Source organism: Pinus tabuliformis, chromosome X (genome assembly GCF_031772625.1).
Source record: "Pinus tabuliformis cultivar Carrire ecotype Pingquan chromosome X, CPIR1, whole genome shotgun sequence".
Lineage (NCBI taxonomy): Eukaryota > Viridiplantae > Streptophyta > Pinopsida > Pinales > Pinaceae > Pinus > Pinus tabuliformis.
In genome coordinates this window covers 1,292,007,170-1,292,026,866 of record NC_142308.1, presented here as the reverse complement: position 1 = coordinate 1,292,026,866, position 19,697 = coordinate 1,292,007,170, and the positions used below count along the sequence as shown (strand labels likewise).

General features: G+C 37.6%; 1 protein-coding gene and 1 pseudogene across 2 annotated transcripts; both read right to left on the bottom strand.

Moving 5' to 3' along the window:
• Positions 1-532: 532 nt before the first annotated feature.
• On the bottom strand, positions 533-1,536 carry LOC149144772 (protein IQ-DOMAIN 6-like). The gene has a single exon (XM_089448251.1). It carries the CDS (start codon positions 1,527-1,529, stop codon positions 966-968), a length of 564 nt encoding a protein of 187 aa, XP_089304377.1. The 5' UTR covers positions 1,530-1,536; the 3' UTR covers positions 533-965.
• Positions 1,537-2,061: 525 nt separating this feature from the next.
• Positions 2,062-10,143, bottom strand: LOC149144771 (uncharacterized; annotated as a pseudogene). The gene is made up of 12 exons (XR_016265132.1): positions 10,061-10,143; positions 9,908-9,979; positions 8,083-8,146; positions 7,786-7,880; positions 7,491-7,521; positions 6,915-7,179; positions 6,653-6,815; positions 4,804-4,996; positions 4,592-4,721; positions 4,322-4,407; positions 2,680-2,795; positions 2,062-2,547 (listed from the first exon to the last, which is right to left on the bottom strand). The product of XR_016265132.1 is annotated as an uncharacterized LOC149144771 (transcript).
• Between the last annotated feature and the right edge of the window lie 9,554 nt (positions 10,144-19,697).

The following is a 19,697-nucleotide window of genomic DNA, read 5'->3' as shown; positions in this document are numbered from 1 at the left end:
AAAAATACAAAAATGAATATGCTATACATGTTCACTAAATTGTCTATATAAAATAATATAATTTTATATAAAGTAATGAAAAGTACAAATAATATAATTTCATATGAAGTAATTAGAAGTAAAAGATATGTAATGCCCCTAGTAAAGCGATAATATTTTATTAACAGCAGTAAATTCAATTGTTGGACTATTGTTACTTTTGGGGTAAACTGAGTAATTATCATCATTACTGTTTGAATTTAACTATGTTGTTAACTAGCATTTGCAACACATGTTGCAAAGGAAACGGAGAGTAAATTCAAATGTTTGACTATTGTTACTTTTGGGGTAAACTAGTAATTATCATCATTACTGTTTGAATTTAAGTGTGTTGTTAACTAGCATTTGCAACATATGTTGCAAAGGAAACGCCTTAAGGCAATATGGCATAAGAAATAATAGTACAGAAAAAAGAAGTCAAAATTTTATACAATGCATAAGAAATAATAGCATAGAAGAGAAGTTGTGTGATTTCAAAATGGGTTTCTCTCCATCATAAAAAGAACTAAACACATGTAAGACTACCCTAGTGGATCTTAAGTGGCAAAGGAAAACCTTGAGAAACAACACTATACAGTGAGTAATGGGGCCTAGATTCTAGCACCAACATTTTGATCCCTCTTTGTGCAACCACAAACAGATGTTTCATGTTGGCCCAACTAAACAAATGAAAATATTTCATGTCTTCTTTTGAGTACTTAAGTAAAAACTACTTAAAATTGAACTCAAAATTTTACTCTCCACTCCTAAAGAGCATCTGACACAGTTCAGCTGGAAGCTGAAATCTTAATCTCTGCAGCTAAGTTGAACTTTTGTTCAAACATACAGAAGAATGCCCATGAAATGCTGGTCACTGTAGCTCAAACCATTCACAGCAGAGTTTTCAACCTTCAGCCACTAGTAGTGACAGGATAGAACTCTGAAACTTAGCATTGATAAAAGGGTTTTCGGGACTCTCCATAAGAACAGGAAGAAATCTCTCCACTCTTGGTAGATGATTTGTGAGATCCCAACATAGGTGGAATCAATTTGCAAGCATGTAGAGAAGAATCTGAACCGGCTGTGCTCTTCACTTCAGCATTATATGAAGAAACTTTCTTCTGCAATTGAAGATCATCATATGAGGGTCTTATCTTTGGAGCACTGGACAAGCGTATTTTAGCCTTGGCAGACTCTGTAGAGTTCATGTAATTAGGCCTTCCCACACTCTCATCTGATGTCTGCAGAGTATTTCCAGATTTTGGAGTACATGATCCCCTTGAGATTGTTGAGCTCTCATCAGATTGGATATCAGAGCTAGGCTTTGAAGATGATCTACCAGTAGGATGACTGGAAACCGTTGAAGGTGGTTTTGCAGCAACACGAACACTAATATTGTTTCTGCGAACTTTAACTTTGCCTGGTTCATGAGATTTCCTCAGATTCTCTCCAGCATCATCATAGCTTTTGAGAGACTGAATTTCACAAGCATCCATTTGGTCTTGTTCCATGAGTCTATTCTCCAAGGCTTTGTAGCCATCCAACGTTCTAACTAGCTCCAACCCCAGCTATTTTTGTCTAGCTCAATTCTAGCATAATTCATGTTTGTTTTCGAATTGCTTCTCCATTGTTGAAAACAGATTCAACACCCATAAAAGTTACTAGTATATAAATTTCAAAATGTCAACCTGGCATCTACATCTAAGGTCTTGTGCAGAGGATTCTACCACAGCATTTAAAATCTACCAGAAATAGAGTGTTCAATCAAGGACTTATACAAATGAATTTTCAAGTGACTTTTCTGCATTGAACATAGTTATGTACCTGATGGGAGAGAGCATAAGCAATTGCTCTCTCATGTTTGATTGCACCCTCTTGTCTCATTTGCAGTTTTGCACGAACTTCTTCAAGGGTTCCTTGACTATCACACCACCCCTCCTGAAACATGAGCATACAACTTATTGCCCAAAAAGATAGGTGGGGCATTGAGCATACAACATGTTCAACAAACCATGTACTTCAAATCTACCATAAAAACACAGAAATAAGGTATCCTCTCGCAATGCTCAGATTCTTAAATATTGAGATTTTTAAGTTTCTGTTTGGCAGGAAGGAGGCATATTCTGATGAGAATAGATTTGCTGATTCTGAATAAATACGATGGCAGTTCTACACTTTACAACAATATTTCTCCTTAAATATTACATCTGTTTACAAAGTTGTGGCCATAAATTTGTTTTTAATTCAGAAAAACCACTGCAGTAATATTTATAAATCAGCCACTAAATTCTCTACAAAAAGGGAACTCTACAGTGTTTCTTTTCTTTGCCATTTTTAGTTGCAGAAGCTTAGGGACAAAATTTAGTATCCATAGGTTTCTGGTCCATAACGTTGTGCTTACATATGGGGCATAGCTTAGAGTGATTTAGCAACCACTCTACCCCACAGTGGTTATGGAAACTGTGGGTGCATGGTAAGGAGATGATTTGGGTACCAAATTCATATTCAAACTCGCATATTTCACATTTCCTATACAACGTCCCAAAACATAGATTATCAAAATCACAGAAAATAAAACATCTCCTTAGGTTGTTAAGAACAATGATAGACATTGTATCCTAATTAGAAGACATGAGAACCTGATAATAGATAAACCCTTACTCCATTTCATCTGTCGATCCCTATTCAGACTTATTTCCATCAAAAGTTAATATTGGCATAGAGTTCACTACTGTGGCAGGAGCCACACATTTTACATTTTTCAGCTGAACAAGAAACTGTAAAAATCCAAAAAACATACCCCAATATCAGTAAGATTAAAATTTAATCTCAAATTGGAAACAGAAACCCTGCTGAACTCTCTGAACCTTGCTACCACAATTGTACACTCACTCCAGCTAGTCTCTTAAAAATACACATTCCAATGAAAGCATAAGTCATTTCATTATATTGGTTCATCTGCTGATGGTGCCAATATTTAATGTGTATCCTTTTGTATGCAGAAATATTATTGGTTTTGAACATATATCACGCAGGTTTGATGGCCTGAATTATTTCCCTATTCAACAAATTTCCAAACTACGCAAACTAGCTATCAAACAGAATCAGATACACAAGTCTAATGGCAACTCTGTCATGTATGTAAAAGACCAAGGAACAGACCCTAATCATGTCTGTACAAGACTTCACTTATAGTAAAGGTTAGGCATAGAAAGAGGTGAACCTTGTATCTACTAAAAATCCATGACATCTGGACAGAAAACCTTATTAATATTAAAAGGATTATTTTGAAGTATTTCATATCAAATACAGAATATAAACTTATGTCCCTCAACAAGCATTACCTAATATGGATCACCGTGATTGAACCTGACATTAGACCTGGAATCTTTTCAATTCAAGAATCAACGCTAAGGTTCTCAGAATTAAAAACCCAATGAAGCCAAATCCACTTAACGTTATAAAGTCATGCACAATTTTTTCTAACTTTGTGGCTATCCACTTAGGAATGTGGACTTCCTTTCTTATGTACTTGAATTGGAAAAAGAATTAAATACGCGTAATGCACACCAAGCCCTCATAACAAAGCCTTCCACTCTCTCATTCGAAAGATGTATGAAACGCATTGAAGTGATTAAGACACATGGATCTTCTATCCAACGGATACAGAATCAGCTAATAGAATATGGCACGCGCCTAGCACGAAATGGACCTACCTATACCTCTGTGAGGAAACTCTTGAACATGACAAAGCTAACAGGAATGTTTGGACATCCCTTGTAGAAGCACTGATGCATCAAACCTTTTGTTAGTTCTTTAGAAAGAAGTTCGTTTGCTGCCCTTGCTCCCCTCAGGACTTAGGACACACACTACTAAGGAACAGAATTTGTTGCCATTTGAAAGAAATTTTGATTTTGATTTTGAGCTAGCAAAGCTCATGGCTCAAGCCTCATATGCAATTCCATGCTTATTAGGCAACCCATATTCTCATCGTACCTTAGGAGGTCCACACAAAGATATCTTCATGCTTATACTTGTTCCACAAAGGGGAAAGCTCTTCAATCCCCTAAGAGGGCAAGTGATTACTCCACTAATGCCATGAAAATTTATTTTCACCAATAATTATTAACAATAACGTGCATAGTACAACATAATACATTTTTCCTCCTGCAAAGTGCAGAGACTTGAATCTTAGAAATATGTAAATATTACCAAAACAAGAATAAGGGGAAGACAAATGATAACAAAATCTGAAGACTAATATATCTCCTTTCAGGCAAATATCTAGTTATTAGAGGCATACCTCATATGACATGTCAATAGTGCCTTGGTTACTATATTCAATGCCCCCTGAGTATGGAGGAGGATCTGCCAATGATAATGAAAGGGCTGAAACATGCAATGATTAAATTGGTCATAGTTCTACTTAATAAGTTGGTATTCAATAAAAGAAAACAAACTTTAAGAAATGCATCAGTTAATGAATGCTAACTGGATGGAAAAGTTAAATCATGAGAATCCATTATTCTATGAAACTTGCTTGCAACAATTCAACCCTAGGGAAGCAACTTACATAATGCCATTTCAAGGTCAAAATCATCACAGTTTTCATTTCTCAGCTGATTTGAATGGAAAATATCATGAGAAAGAGCGTGGAAGCATCTAAGGTCTTGTGCAGAGGATTCTACCACAGCATTTAAAATCTGCCAGAAATAGAGTGTTCAATCAAGGACTTATACAAATGAATTTTCAAGTGACTTTTCTACATTGAACATAGTTATGTACCTGATGGGAGAGAGCATAAGCAATTTCTCTCTCACGTTTGATTGCACCCTCTTGTCTCATTTGCAGTTTTGCACGAACTTCTTCAAGGGTTCCTTGACTATCACACCACCCCTCCTGAAACATGAGCATACAACTTATTGCCCAAAAAGATAGGTGGGGCATTGAGCATACAACATGTTCAACAAACCATGTACTTCAAATCTACCCAAAAAATGCAGAAATAAGGTATCTTCTGGCAATGCTCGGATTCTTAAATATTGAGATTTTTAAGTTGTTGTTTGGTAGGAAGGAGGCATATTCTGATGAGAATAGATTTGCTGATTCTGAATAAATACGATGGCAATTCTACACTTTACAACAATATTTCTCCTTAAATATTACATCTGTTTACAAAGTTGTGGCCATAAATTTGTTTTTAACGAAGAAATACCACTGCAGTAATATTTACAAATCAGCCACTGAATTCTATAAAAAAAAGGAACTGTACAGTGTTTCTTTTCTTTGCCATTTTTAGTTGCAGAAGATTAGGGACCAAATTCAATTTCCACAGGTTTCTGGTCCATAACGTCGTGCTTAAATATGGGGCACAACTTAGAGTGATTTAGCAACCACTCTGCCCCACAGTGGTTATGGAAATTGTGGGTGCATGGTAAGGAGATGATCTGGTCACCAAATTCATATTCAAACTGGCATATTGCACATTTCCTACACAACGTCCCAAAACATAGATTATCAAAATCATAGAAAATAAATCATCTCCTTAGGTTGTTAAGAACAATGATAGACATTGTATCCTAAATACAAGACATGAGAACCTGATAATAGATAAACCCTTACTCCATTTCATCTGTCGATCCCTGTTCAGACTTATTTCCATCAAAAGTTAATATTGGCATAGAGTTCACTATTGTGGCAGGAGCCACACATTTTACATTTTCCAGCTGAATAAGAGACTGTAAAAATCCCAACAACAGACCCCAGTATCAGTAAGATTAAAATTCAATCTAAAATTGGAAATCGAAAGCCTGCTGAACTCTTTGAACCTTGCTACCACAAGTGTATACTCACTCCAGCTAGTCTCTTAAAAATACACATTCCAATGAAAACATAAATCATTTCATTATTTTGGCTCATCTGCTGATGGTGCTAATATTTAATGTATATCCTTCTGTATGCAGAAATATTATTGGTTTTGACTATCACACCACCCCTCCTGAAACAAGCAATGCACTTCTGAAACAAAATGGATAACAGAGCCAATTTTTTGCAAGTTAAAACATAAAAGCTTTTTAGGTTATCAGAATTATTCTGGCAATTCCACATCACACAGATATTACTATTGTAGTATAAGTGATGGGATTGTCAGAAACTGAAATTTAACATATCTAGAAACAAAGGGAAAGCAACTGGTAAGAAAAACCGAGATCGTTTTAGACCTATGATAAAGAAGTATCTATATGAGGTATGATCTAGTCCACTGCACAAGGGTCGTGAAAAGCAATATGGCCAGGAAAAGTCTACAGAAAGGGCAGCTGCTTTTCTTCATGAGTAGTCCTGGTTTGGTGTCTGAGCACAAATCAGAACAGGGGCCTGAAGCGTTTGTGCAGGAAATTTTCATGATAAGAGTAAACATGATGATGATTAGGATTTGCTTGTGGTTTCATATATATCTTAAACTACAGTTGACATATGGTAATCCGACACTCACAGGATTCGGCACTCCGACCTATTGTGTGGGTAGAGTAAGCTACTAAACCATAGTGGCCAGAGTGTTAAAATACCTCAGATTCTCGCAGTTTGTTTTGGCGAATTCAATGTTCATCAATCATTTTTTGCACAACTAAGCCTTCAGTCGACATCCGAACACAGCGAGCAAGCTCTTACATGGGCCTGAACTTTAACAAGTGCTTGCATGCACCTCAAGGTAACTGTTGCTTGTTTCCTTACTTGACAACCTCGCAACAATGCTTGTAATCTCACAAACCCTTCCAGCGCTCGCAGTGCCCTCCTGGCTTGTAAACCCAAAACCAAAGCCAATGGATTGAAAACAATCATCTCTCAAAACAACCAACCATACAATCTATAGAGGCTCGTGCATGAAGAATGGTTACCAAATGGCAAAAATCCACGAAAAGCAGTCTGTATGTGAATGGCAGCCCATTCTTCTCTAACAACCTTGAAGTCTTTAGGAGGAGCCCTCACAATAGTGGCCACTGCAGCATTATAAGCCTCTGCAGCAGCAGATATAACTTTAGATGTATCCCCGTTTGAATTTACTCTCTTATGGAAACTTCCTTCATTTCTCCCCTCGGATTCATGGTCACCAGAAATTTTCCACAGGCCCCATTTTCGGTACTTTACATTCGTGAGCTTTTTCTGTGCATGTTACAACAAAGTCAATAAGCTTGCTTCCACTAAATGAATGAACTTAGAACATGATCCCTACATAACTAATGACTGGAAAAGCAATGAAGTAGCACAAAAGATGGGTGAGATGCAATTTCCTGGGTAAGGAAATGCATCTATTATTAGGGTCCACTGATAACCTAAGATGATGAGCAGGACTGCAAAAAGTTACATGAGCAGAGTATGCAAAGGCCATGCTATAAAAAGTTACATGAACAGAGTGTACGAAGGTAGTGCTGCAAAAATGACAACCTCGAAATAATGCTTGTAATATCACAAACCCTTTCAGCACTCGCAGTGCCCCCCTCTGGCCTGTAAAACCCAAACCAAAGCCAATGGATTCAAAACAATCATCTCTCAAAACAACCAACCATACAATCTATAGAGGCTCGTGCATCAAGAATGGTTACCAAATGGCAAAAATCCTCAAAAAGCAGTCTGTATGCGAATAGTGGCCCATTCTTCTCTGACAACCTTGAAGTCTTTAGGAGGAGCCCTCACAATAGTGGCCACTACAGCGCTATAAGCCTCTGCAGCGGCAGATATAACTTCAGATGTCTCCCCATTTGAATTTACCCTCTTATGGAAGCTTCATTTCTCCCCTCGGATTCATGGTCACCAGAAATTTTCCACACGCCCCATTTTCTAGACTTTACATTTGTGAGCTTTTTCTGTGCATGTTACAGCAAAGTCAATAAGCTTGCTTCCGCTAAATGAATGAACTTAGAACAAGATTCCTACATAAATAATGACTAGAAAAACAATGAAGCAGCACAAAATACGGGTGAGATGCAATTTCCCAGGTAAGGAAATGCATTTGCTATTAGGGTCCATTGATAACCTAAGATGATGAGTAGGACTGCAAAACGTTACATGAGCAGAATATGCAAAGGCCATGCTGTAAAATGTTACATGAATAGAGTATGCAAAGGTAGTGCTGCAAAAAGTTTACATGAACATAGTATGCAAAGGCCATGCATAGAGCATCTCCCACAAAGTAAGACATGAGAGAAGTACAAGAAGATATAAAACATGAAAAACTTAAGAAAGAAACATGAAAAGATAATGAAAAAGAGCGTGGAAGCTGGCAGGAATGTAAAACAACTACTCTCCTAGTACATGAGGTCGAGAAGAAAATAGAGAACGATCCAGAAAATACCATAAAGTTCATCATGGATTTGCATTATTTTCTCGATATATTTTGGATGGAGATCATAAAAGTAGTCGGACAAATCTTGAGCCATTTATCATAAATGGGCTTGGAGCAGTGGATATTCACCCGGGAGCCTCTTATGCGGAAAATGTTCGTACCACAGAGACATTCGGTATCCGAATATCTACCCTCGAGCTCTGCGACCCTGCTGGTTGATGTGCTCTAGCTAGTAACAGCCCTAGGCTATTTCTGTGTCTCTAGAAATTTGCACTGCTTAGGCAGTTAGAGAGTTGCAACTACCTCAGCATAATCGAATGACTCAACATGGCTCAATCGTCTCACATATCATCTAATGGTGCAAAGTAATGACACGTAGGCAGAGAGCAAATTTTATTTTAGAGGGAACGCCTTACGACGTAATTACTGTTATGTTGCTCATTATTGCTAATTAAAATAAACAGATTGTCAATCACTGCAATGACTCCTCATGAAAGGAGGATTAAAAATTAAGTATGACGGTTGCCAAAAAAAAAAAACCCTAACTACCTTCCCCAACAGTAGAGGTTTCCACAGGAAATGGAAGCTGGGGGGAGGGGGAGCGCCAAGTCTGGTGATGACTAGATAGCGCTGGAAGGTGCCTTCATCTTGCGGAAAAACGCTACGTCTCGTGACGACCAGATAGCACAGGCTTGAGTGCCAAAATTTTGCATCAGACGCTAAGTCTGATGATGACCAGATAGTGCAGGCTTGAAACGCTCTAATCAAGCAGGAGACACTAAGTCTGGTGATGACCAGATAGCCCAAGCTTACAGAGCTAAAATCTTGCAAAGACGGTGGTCTTGCTGTAGTGCTTGGGGGGAGGTTGGGTCGAGGAGGCCCACCTCATGGACGGGAGGTAGACAAACAGGAGAGAATAGAGGTGAATCTACTAAAGAATTACTTCAATTGCATTACTCGAAGACCCAGACCGTGCTCGTGCCACGTACCGTGGTAGAGTAGGCCATGGAAGACAATGCCCATTAAAAAATCATCGATTAGATTAGTTGGATAGCGGGAATGAAGACTAGGTTGACACCTGTGCATCATCCACGCCGAGATTGCGTGTATCACATGGTAAAGTACAACATTCATTAAGTTTGACACCTATGGCTTGAACCGTATACCTATTCCAGCTTCTATTTAGTTGTTAAACTTTAAAAGTCATAACTATAATAGAAATTTTCTTATATATTATACTATGTTTACAAATGTAATTTTTTTTTACTGAATTTTAATTGTTGGAGCGTTTAAGAGGTGAATTACTAGTACAATTATGGAATGACGGGCTCTGCAACCTCAGCTATGGAACCCTACTGACAGGGGTTTGCAGGCCGTCCTACGGCCCTGTAAACCCCACCCACACCCGTACTCTCCACCCCGTTTATTCATTGGCTTCCGTGCCGGCTTCTGTTTTCTCCCTCGCGCCCCGTGACTCCCTTCACCTTTATTAACCTTGCCCTCAGTTTTTACTCCTTTTTACCTTGGTTATTTTCTTTTCCTGGCTACCTGATCTTCCCTGCATCGGAACGGCGCCCACCCTCCGGATCGGCCGACAGCTCTTCGAAGGCGTCGTTTTCACTGCTACCGGAGAAAGTGACCTGTTGCTACGATCTCTCACCTGCTCAGGCTCAACTGTTTCCCTCTACTGTCGGTACAAACCCTAAACGATTACCAGGTTTCGAGGAGAGCACTAACGGGCGGTTACCTGTTTTCCGAGGAGGGCATATTGCAGCTGTCGACATGGACTCAGAGGATGTGGATTATTCGGAGTCTCCGCTGGCGGATACCTCCATCTGGCGTTCCACGTTTACTTCATCTGGGGGTCTTCACAGTGGGAATTTGTCTGTTAGTTTTGAAAACCTCTCCCCCGCACTGACCCATCTCTCCCCTCCCCCATCTTCCTTGGCGAGCCCTCCTCCTGGAACTCCTTCTCGTTCCCCTCTCTGGCTACACTGGGTTTCCTAGCGGACTGTTTACAACCCTCCCCGAATGGCGTACCCCCCAACAAGTGGATTTACCCTCCCTTACCCCTCCCCCCGTTATCCCATCAGAGATCCCCTCTCCCCGTGGCAAACCCTCCCATCTAGGTAACAAACCCTCCCTTGAACCCTTCCGCCCCCTGTGGCAGCTATCATGCGGTCCCTCCCCTCCCTAAAGCCATCCCCCCTCCCGGATCTAACCCTCTCCCCCCCCACCTGTTCCCCCACCTGTTCCCCCCACCTGTTCCCCCACCTGTCCTCCCGCCCCGCCAAGAAGCAGCGTTGTTTTAAATCCACTTCGGAGGACGCTTTTATCAGACTAGAAGAGGATATTCGTTGGGGGGAAGCTATGGATCTAGCGGACTGCATTCTTGTGGGTCGGATTAAAGGAAGACACGCATCGGAAGCAAAATTAAAGCAATGGGCGACTGAGATTTGGGGTCAATACCTCGCGGAGATTCCATCGGTCCAGACTTTTGTGCGAGGGTGGTTCGCACTCGAATTTGCACGGGCGGACCACACGAGCTGGATCCTTTCATCGTTCTGGCATTTTGAGAAAGCCCTGGTCCTTCTCAAGCGATGGACGCCACTATTCGACCCGGAGATGGAGCTATTAGGCATCGGTCCAGTCTGGGTCAGACTACGAGGGTTGCCTCTGCAGTACTGGTCTGAAGATATCTTTAAGAGAAGTGGAAATGCACTTGGCACCTTCATGGAATCAGATAAAACATACATATCGTCGGGCGCGATGGCATACGCAAGAATTCTAGTGCATATGGATACCAGAGGGGGGGTGACGGAAAACATCACCATACAATCGAAATCCAGTTCAAGAAAGCAGAAGCTCGATTATGAAGGCATCCCCTATAGATGCAGAAGATGCCACCAGGTGGGTCATCTATATAAGGACTTCCCGCTCCTCCAGAAGACCCAACAGACAACATTAGACCAGGACCTGCCTACCACAGAAGGACAACCAAACCCCCCAGTGGCAATGGCACCAAGAACGGACCACATCATCACATCGGACACGATGGAAGCGCCTCGTGCACCTCGCCGCAAGAAGCAAGTCTCAAACTCGACTCGGCCTCCATCTCCTCCTCTGACGCGATCCAGAGCTGCAAAGGGTGCTGTCTTCTCCTCGGGGAGCGCAACACTCGGGCGGACTACCTATCCAAGCAAGCAGCGCAGAGGCAAGAAGCGGACTGGCTAATACAAGAAGATCTGGATGGAACCTTCTTTCAGCACTATCACAGACCCTTTGATGACTATCAGGCTCAAAGGGACACTCATAACTGAAAGGGGTCCCAACATGCACAAAATGTTGTTTTATTTTCATGCTTTATATATATAACTGTTATAATGGTCAGTATCGACTATGGCGGACAATCATAGTTATCTTTCATTTTTTGTTTTTTTGGGGCAGCAACCTACAGCTGCACAACAAACAACAGTCAAACACAGTTTGTATATGTTTCTTTCTCTATTTCACAGATGGTCTCTTGGATAGATACCTCTCCGAACTCCCTGCGTGGATAAACAGTTTGGAGAGAGGATTGTTTTTTTTATGATCGTTTATCTGTTTCAGTTTTTTTTGGAACAATTAACAGTCTCCTTTAGAAGTTTTGAGAGGCATCCTGCCTCAGTATGCATATGCTCAGCATCTACAGAATGTAATTTCTTTTGACTTAATAGAAATTACGACTTTTTCCACGGGAAAAAAATTATTGGAGCGTTTACAAAATATATGCATAAAATATTTAAAGTTTATATTTTTCAAAATCATTTCAACCTAAATTTAAATTTGAAAATTTTTAAATTATGTGAAAATCCATATTAACTAAAAACCATTTTGAAATATATTAAAATATTTGATGGATATATTATGCAAAATATTTTAATTAGAACCATGTATATTATATGTTGTTTTAAAAAAAATCATGTATATATTTTATAAAGCTAATAAAAAAATTATTTATATATTTTATAAATCTATTAAAATTTGTTTTTATTAATTAAAATATTTGAAAAAAATTTAATCCCCAGACTCCTTTTAAATCCGAAATTAAATATATCTAACTTAATATTATATATAAATTAAAATGCAACTATAATTACTGAAAGCTTGTCTAATCAGGAAAACTCTTACCTTTATGAACATGATAGCAGCTGTATTATTATAAGCTGCTGTTTAAGTATAAATTAACCAATAAACCAAAAAAATGTTTCGATGAGTGTTCTCCATTCCTGAATCTATAAGAGTATGAATAATTTTGATGATAACATTGTATCAGTGAAAAAATACGAATATAAAAACTTCGCTTCATCTTTTTCTTCATATTTTAGGTTGATATATTAATTTGTACTAAAAGGTTATCATTCTATCTATTTCTTCCTATTTTAAGTTGATATATTAATTTATATCTTAAACATCTTTTATAATAGATAAAATTAATGAAGTTAAAGTTAATGAATAAATTTGCACAACCAAATTCAATATAAACATCTTACACACCTTTCTGTATTAATGAAATCTACCATTTAAAATATTACGTAAGTATATAATAATGTTTAAAATATATACTAATGTTTAAATATTAACTACCTAAAAAACTAAAATAGGAAAAATAAAAATAAGAATATAAATTTTAAATATTAAATAATGATGGAATAAAGTGTAAAAAAAAAGATATTATGAAGTTGATAATGTTATTTTTTTTTTTTAATTAACTGTATTGTTCGTTTTTTTCTAATTAAGTTAAAATGAATAGATAAACTTTCATAGTTAATCTGAATGTACATTGTATTCTCCACTGATTTAAATATATAAGGATAAAAATAAAAGGAAGAATAGTAAAGTGTAAAGAATAAAGAATAAAGTTGAGGGAGTTTAGTTCTAAGTGGTAGAGCCATGATACATATTATGTTTCTTGTCCTCGAGAATTTGAAAATGTGAATGTAAATTATATTGTCTATTGATTTAAATATATAAGAATAAAATTAAAAGGCAAAATAGTAGTGTAAAGAATAAAGTTGAGGGAGTTTAGTTCAAGTGGTAGAGGCATGATATGTTATTGTGTTTTTCGTTATGGAGAATTTGAAACCGCTATACAAAGAATAAAAATAAGAAAAATAAGAAGCCAAAAAAATAAAAATTAATATGAAAAGAAAGAAGAAAAATATAAAATAATATAAATATAAAAATAAAAATCAAAATAAAAATAAAATTAAAAATAGTAAATGAAAATGTAAATGTAAATGTAAAGTGTAAATTGAAAAAATCATAAAGTGAAATGATAAAAATATAGAATAATAAATTGTAAGAATGAAGTTAAAAATAAAAAATAACAGAAAAGAAAATAGAAAAAACAAAAAATAAGAATATTGTATAAGATGAGTTAAAAATAGAAAGGGAAAAAACATGAAAATATATAAACAATAAAATGAATGAAGAAAGATAGTGTTATAAAGATCTATAGAAGCAAAATTAAAGAATGGGAAAACAAAGAAAATGGAATGTAAACAAATAGTGTTCATGGAAAAAAAAAATAAGAAAACAAAATAAAACAAAACAAATCAAAAATAAAACAAAAACAAAAACTGTGACAAATATAGATTTTTGTAACATCTCCACATAAAAAAATGTATTGTATATTTACTAATGTTTACTTTGTTAACCTTATGTTTTGTTGTATTTAAATATTATTATGTTGTTGGTTTGGAAATATGGTTTCAACTTGATTTTTATAATGCACGACCAATGAACCCTTGGGTTCATGTAAGCCATACCCTATGAAGACTCTAGAATCACTTGCATGTTGTTCATTTGGAGAACTCACCTTCGTCGAATCCACGGTAGATCAATGAAAATGACCCTCCATGACATCAACATCTCATCAAAGATAGTGGATGTTCCGGGTTTCATTGACGGCTAAGGAGAGTAGCTAGAGGATAGAGAGTAACTACCTTCTCCTCCCGCGTTGCCCAGACCCTCATTTTGTTCATTCAGGGTTTTCTCCACCTCTCTCTGTGAGACAGGGTCAGTGGTTTTCCATCCATTTTGTTGCTTAATGGTAGCCCTCATCATCCACTAGTCTCTTTTACCCAACACGCGATGCATAGAAGCACTTCTTGCAACCAAAGATACCATGGTATGAAGTGATACTTGAGGTTTTATTCTAATTTTCAATTTGTTTTAAGTTCTGATTGTTGATTTGTATTCCAAACATAGTTACCAATCAAATGGGAACTATTACCTCAAAATAGGTACTTGAGCCCAAAAATCCCAAAAAAACATGAAAAAAAAACTCAAAAATAAAAAGTGTTTATTCTGCATCACTATTTTTTTTCAGAGTAAATTTTCAATATTTTTAAGAATAGCATTAAAAAACAATAAAAGTCATTTTGTTTGGTGAAAAAAACACCTTGAAATCAAAAAGTGTTGATGTCAGAATAAAGTTGTTTTTAGGGTACATTTTCAACATTTTTTAATAATGACATTAAAAACAAAATATCGTGAATCTGAAAAACTTTAAATTTCCAATGATTTTCAAATATGAAATTAACGATAAAATATCACGTCTTTGAAAACCTTTAAAATTTAAATGATTTTTAAGCATGACATTAAATTTAAAATATTACATCTTTGAAAAACCTTAAAATTCCAAAAATTTTCAAGCGTGGTGCTAAGAAAAAATATTTATAATTGTTTTCAACCATATCATTAAAGATAAAATATCACGACTTAGAAAAATATTAAAATATTGATAATTTTTAAACCATGGAATTCAAACCAAATATTATGAGTACAAAACAATCTTAAATTTTCAAAATATTTCAAGCATGACATTATGGAAAAAATTTATGACTAAAAAACTTTAAAAATGAACACCTGAATGAAAGAGTTATTATACCAAGAGTAATTTTTTTAAAACGTTAAACGTATAACAATTTTGAAATCTTAGCCTAAGACAACTTCATACATTGCAAAATAAAAATAAAAATCAACTATGAAATTGACATGCAATATAGGTGATCTCAACCCATTGTAATGAAAACTTAAAGACCAACCACACAATTAACACATTGTAGCGCACACTCCATTCATTATAACGAAAAATTTAAAATCAACTATCAAATTGCATAGAAAGATACATAAGAAAACAAAAATTCAAATATTGCAAAAAATAAATAAATTAGTAAGTAATAAAACATAAAAAAAACATAACAAAAAAAATCAAATATAAAAAATATATAGTAATGACATAAAATATCTATAAAATGTAAAACAATTTTTATTTATTTTTGCTAAGGCAAGAGCAGATCCTTCTATTCAAATAAAAAGGAGAAATAGTGTACAAATGACGACCTCGGCAGTGGGGCCCACCAATATGACAGGCCCACCCCAATCCGTGGTTGTAAGACGACAAAGTGAACCGAGGGATGCGGCCCACCAACACAAACCAGCAGTCCAAAACTGACCGTTGGATCCTAAGCTAAAGATCTAGCAGATGAAAAACATATCGGCTGGCCAACAAGCTCACCTTTTAACAAACATATCAGACTCGATGAACCTTGTAAACGATAATTTATAATCATATCGGCTCCATTTTTGGCATAATCGGCGATCACTTTTACCACCCGAAATCCACCATTTGCACGTGATTCATGTAAACAGCTCGAAACATAACCGTTGTATCGGACCCACCAACAAGCACGCTCAATCCTAAATGTGGATTGTCCTCGCTTGATCCAATGGTTAGGGATCATATCGTGCAGACTAATAGCACCGATAGTTAGCGCGTGATGAGGGCAGTAATTCCTCCCCACCCTTGGCCACGTGTCACATGGTGAGTGGAATCGCTCCCGATTGTGAAAAACCACTTCCGACCTAAAGAGCATGCGATAAACTGGAAACCACCCTGAGGACAGTAAAGCGATCACAGGAATACAAGCGGGGGTTTTGCGCCTGCCGAGAAAATCTGGATTCCGGTGCAAGGGCCAAAGGAAGATCCCCTCCTTCCTTTCATCCCTTTCAGACTGCTAGTTTGTTGTTACCTAGGTTAAGGAGGTCGACATAGACCTGCATCCTAAAAAGGACCTCACATATGTCATAACATTTCATAATGAATCCAGATCAACGAGACCCCATCTATGTGGCTCTGTTTCGGAAATTCTGTCTCTTGATTTTTCCTGATGCTATTGTCGGTCGTTGATGGCCCTGGATGAGCATCCCTCCTTCAACCTGTCATCTGTTATCTCCTCCCACTAGCAGCACAAGTCGATATGCTTGTTTCGTACCCCCTCATTTGCAAGCCAGTCCGCAACTTTGTTGGCTTCCCTGCGAACATGCACCAACCTAAGAGTTCTCAGCCTTCTTAGGTGCACTTGGATTCTTTGGTAGACTTGCAGAAGCCTCCAGTGTTATGAGATTTTCTCAAGAGTAGCGCCAGCATTTATCCTCTTCACTAAGTTAATGACTAATTCCGAGTCGGCCTCAATGATGACATTGTGAATGTTGTGCTTGATCAGTATTTCCAGGAAAAATTCCATCACCATGAGCTCAGCCATATTGTTGGTTGCTTTTCCTAGATAACTGTGGAAGATGACTTGTATGTTTCCTTCCTCATCCCTCAAGACCCCTCCATAACCAGCTTCTCCCGAATTCCCTTTTGAAGCCTTGTCTATGTTGAATTTTAAAAAGCCATGAGAAGGGGGTTGCCAAGAAGACTTATCTGCTGAGGTCTTCTTGTTAAGCTGCATAGAACCCTGAGGGGGATGAACCTGCACCTCCCACGATATGAACAGTCTCTTTGAGTTGTTTAAGGATTAGCTTAAGGATGTTGCTCACCAGACTCGCTTTCTCCTTGAAAATCCTGTTGTTTCACTCCTTCTAGACATTCCATATTATGAATCCCGAGGTCAGCATCCAGGCAGAGTTAATGATCTCATTGTCCGAAAAAAATTTCCACCAATTCTTCATCATAGTAGTGATGTCATTGACATCTCTGTCTTTCTACTCAAAGACTTCTCCAACCCAATTCCAAAGTATTGTAGTGAAAGTGCATCTATTCAGTAGATGATTTGTAGTTTCTTCTTGTTGTCTACATAAGTGAAATCTTGAGGGGCCAGCAAAGCCTATTTTTCTTAGGTTATCCCATGTCAAAATCTTGCCCTGTTGAACCAGCCACTTGAATAGTTTTACTTTCATCCAATGAGGATTTTCCCATATTTCTTTCCATGTCCTATCAGTGCTCATAAGGTTGAAGAGACTTGTCTTGTTCTTTCCCCATCTTAGTTGATCGTTCAAGTTTGAGTTCAAGATTTGTCTGTTGTCTAAAATACCTTGAAGGGCTATAGCTTGAGTATACAACATGCCCATTCCACTATAATCTAGAGGTTTCCAAGTTCTCCATTTCCCATTGTTCCTTGATTGGTCCCAATAGTCACTTACCCACCTTAGTCCTTTGTTGATGGTATCGGTGTGAATGTCTGCTAATTCTTGACTTTGGAGATTGTCCTCTTGCTGCCAATTGTCCTCCCAGAACCAAGCTAGGTTACCATTTCTTATTTCCCAGAAACTATGGTTTTGGACTAGGGTCCTGTTCTCCCATGCCCTGTTTCAAATTGCAGAACCTTTTACTTGTCTTGTCATTCTAATTAGATTGTTCTCCTTCCATTCGTTAGCATATTTCTACTTCCAAAGTTTTTCCCAGGGGGCTTGTATTTCTTTCAGCCATCTCCACCAAATTTTGGCACCAAGAACTCTATTCAAAATTCCTGGGTCATGAAGAGCCAAGCCACCATGCGACTTAGGTTCGCATAGTCTGTCCCATCCGACAAGGGCCCATTTCTTCTTTTCTTCACCTTCCCCCCAGAGAAAGTCTCTCTGAATGTTTCTTATATTGGTAGCTACACCAGCTAGTTCTGGAATGGAAGATAACATATAGATAGGGATACTTTGGAGGACACCCTTAGTGACAATCAGTCTCCCTACTAGATTTAGTCCTCTATTTTTCCATTTACTAATCTTATCTTTTAGCTTATTAACAACATGCTCCCAGGTATCCTTGTGAAGCGGTTTGTCAGTGAGAGGAACTCCTAGGTACTTCACAGGCAGTGATTCCCTTTGAAAACCCAAAATTTTGGAAAGATTTCAAAAATATCTGTATTGAAAAAGAAAATATTTGATTTAGTGAGACTTACCTCTATGCCTGCTTCCCTAGAAAACTCACTCGGAATCTGTTTGAATGCTTTGGTTTCCTTGACAGTGGGTGTGCCTTGAACCATTGTGTCATCCACAAATTGCTGATATGTCACCGTTTCCCCACCCTAAGTGAGTCTCAGACCCTGAATTCTCCCTTCTTCTTTAGCAGCTCTGATAGCTCTTCCTAACCCTTTCATCATTAGAATGAAAAGGAAAGGAGAAAGAGGATATCCTTAACTAAGACCTCTAGAAGGCATGAAGGTTTTGGAAGGAGAGCCATTGAGAAGAATTGAACAGCTGGCTATGGTAACTAGCGCCATAACCCATTTAATCCAATCGTAATCAAAGCCATATGATTTTAAAATTTTTCTTATGTACGACCAGCTAAGTTTTTGATAGGCCTTTGCTATGTCTAGCTGCATTATCATTCCTGCCTATTTGTTGGTAATGAGTGAATGAACCGTTTCATGTGTTTGAATTATATTATCTAGAATTTGTCTTCCTTCCACATAGCATGTTTGTTCCTCTGACACTAGGGTTGGGAGGACAGGTTTGAGATGGTTGGTAATGACTTTGGATATAATTTTGTATATCACATTGCATAATGCTATAGGCCGAAATCTGTCTGGAGAGGTAGCCTTCTCCTGTTTTGGGATTAAGTCTATGAAAGATTCATTGAGCGCCTTTAAGACTTTCTTAAATCTTCTAGAGTCTTCCACTACCTCCAGGATGTCCTGTTTCACTATCCTCAAACAATCTTTGAAAAAGTCCTATTTAAAGCCATCTGGGCCTCGTGCTTTCCCATTTTGCATCTCTCTCATACCTTCCTCAATTTCTTCCTCTGTTGCTAGTCTATTGAGATTGAAATTATCTTCTCTGGTAACCGATTTAGGGATGTATTGAGTGAATTTTTCTGTAAACTGGTATCTATCTTCCGAGGTTTCCTCAACAATTTTCTGAAAATGCTGGAGTAGAACCTTTTCCATCTCTTCATGAGTGTTTCTCTCTATTCCATGCTGATCTGTAAGTTTCACAATTCTATTGTTGTTTCGGTGAGCTATGGTGGATCTGTGAAAGAATTTGGTGTTTCTCTCCCCTTCTTTAATCCATT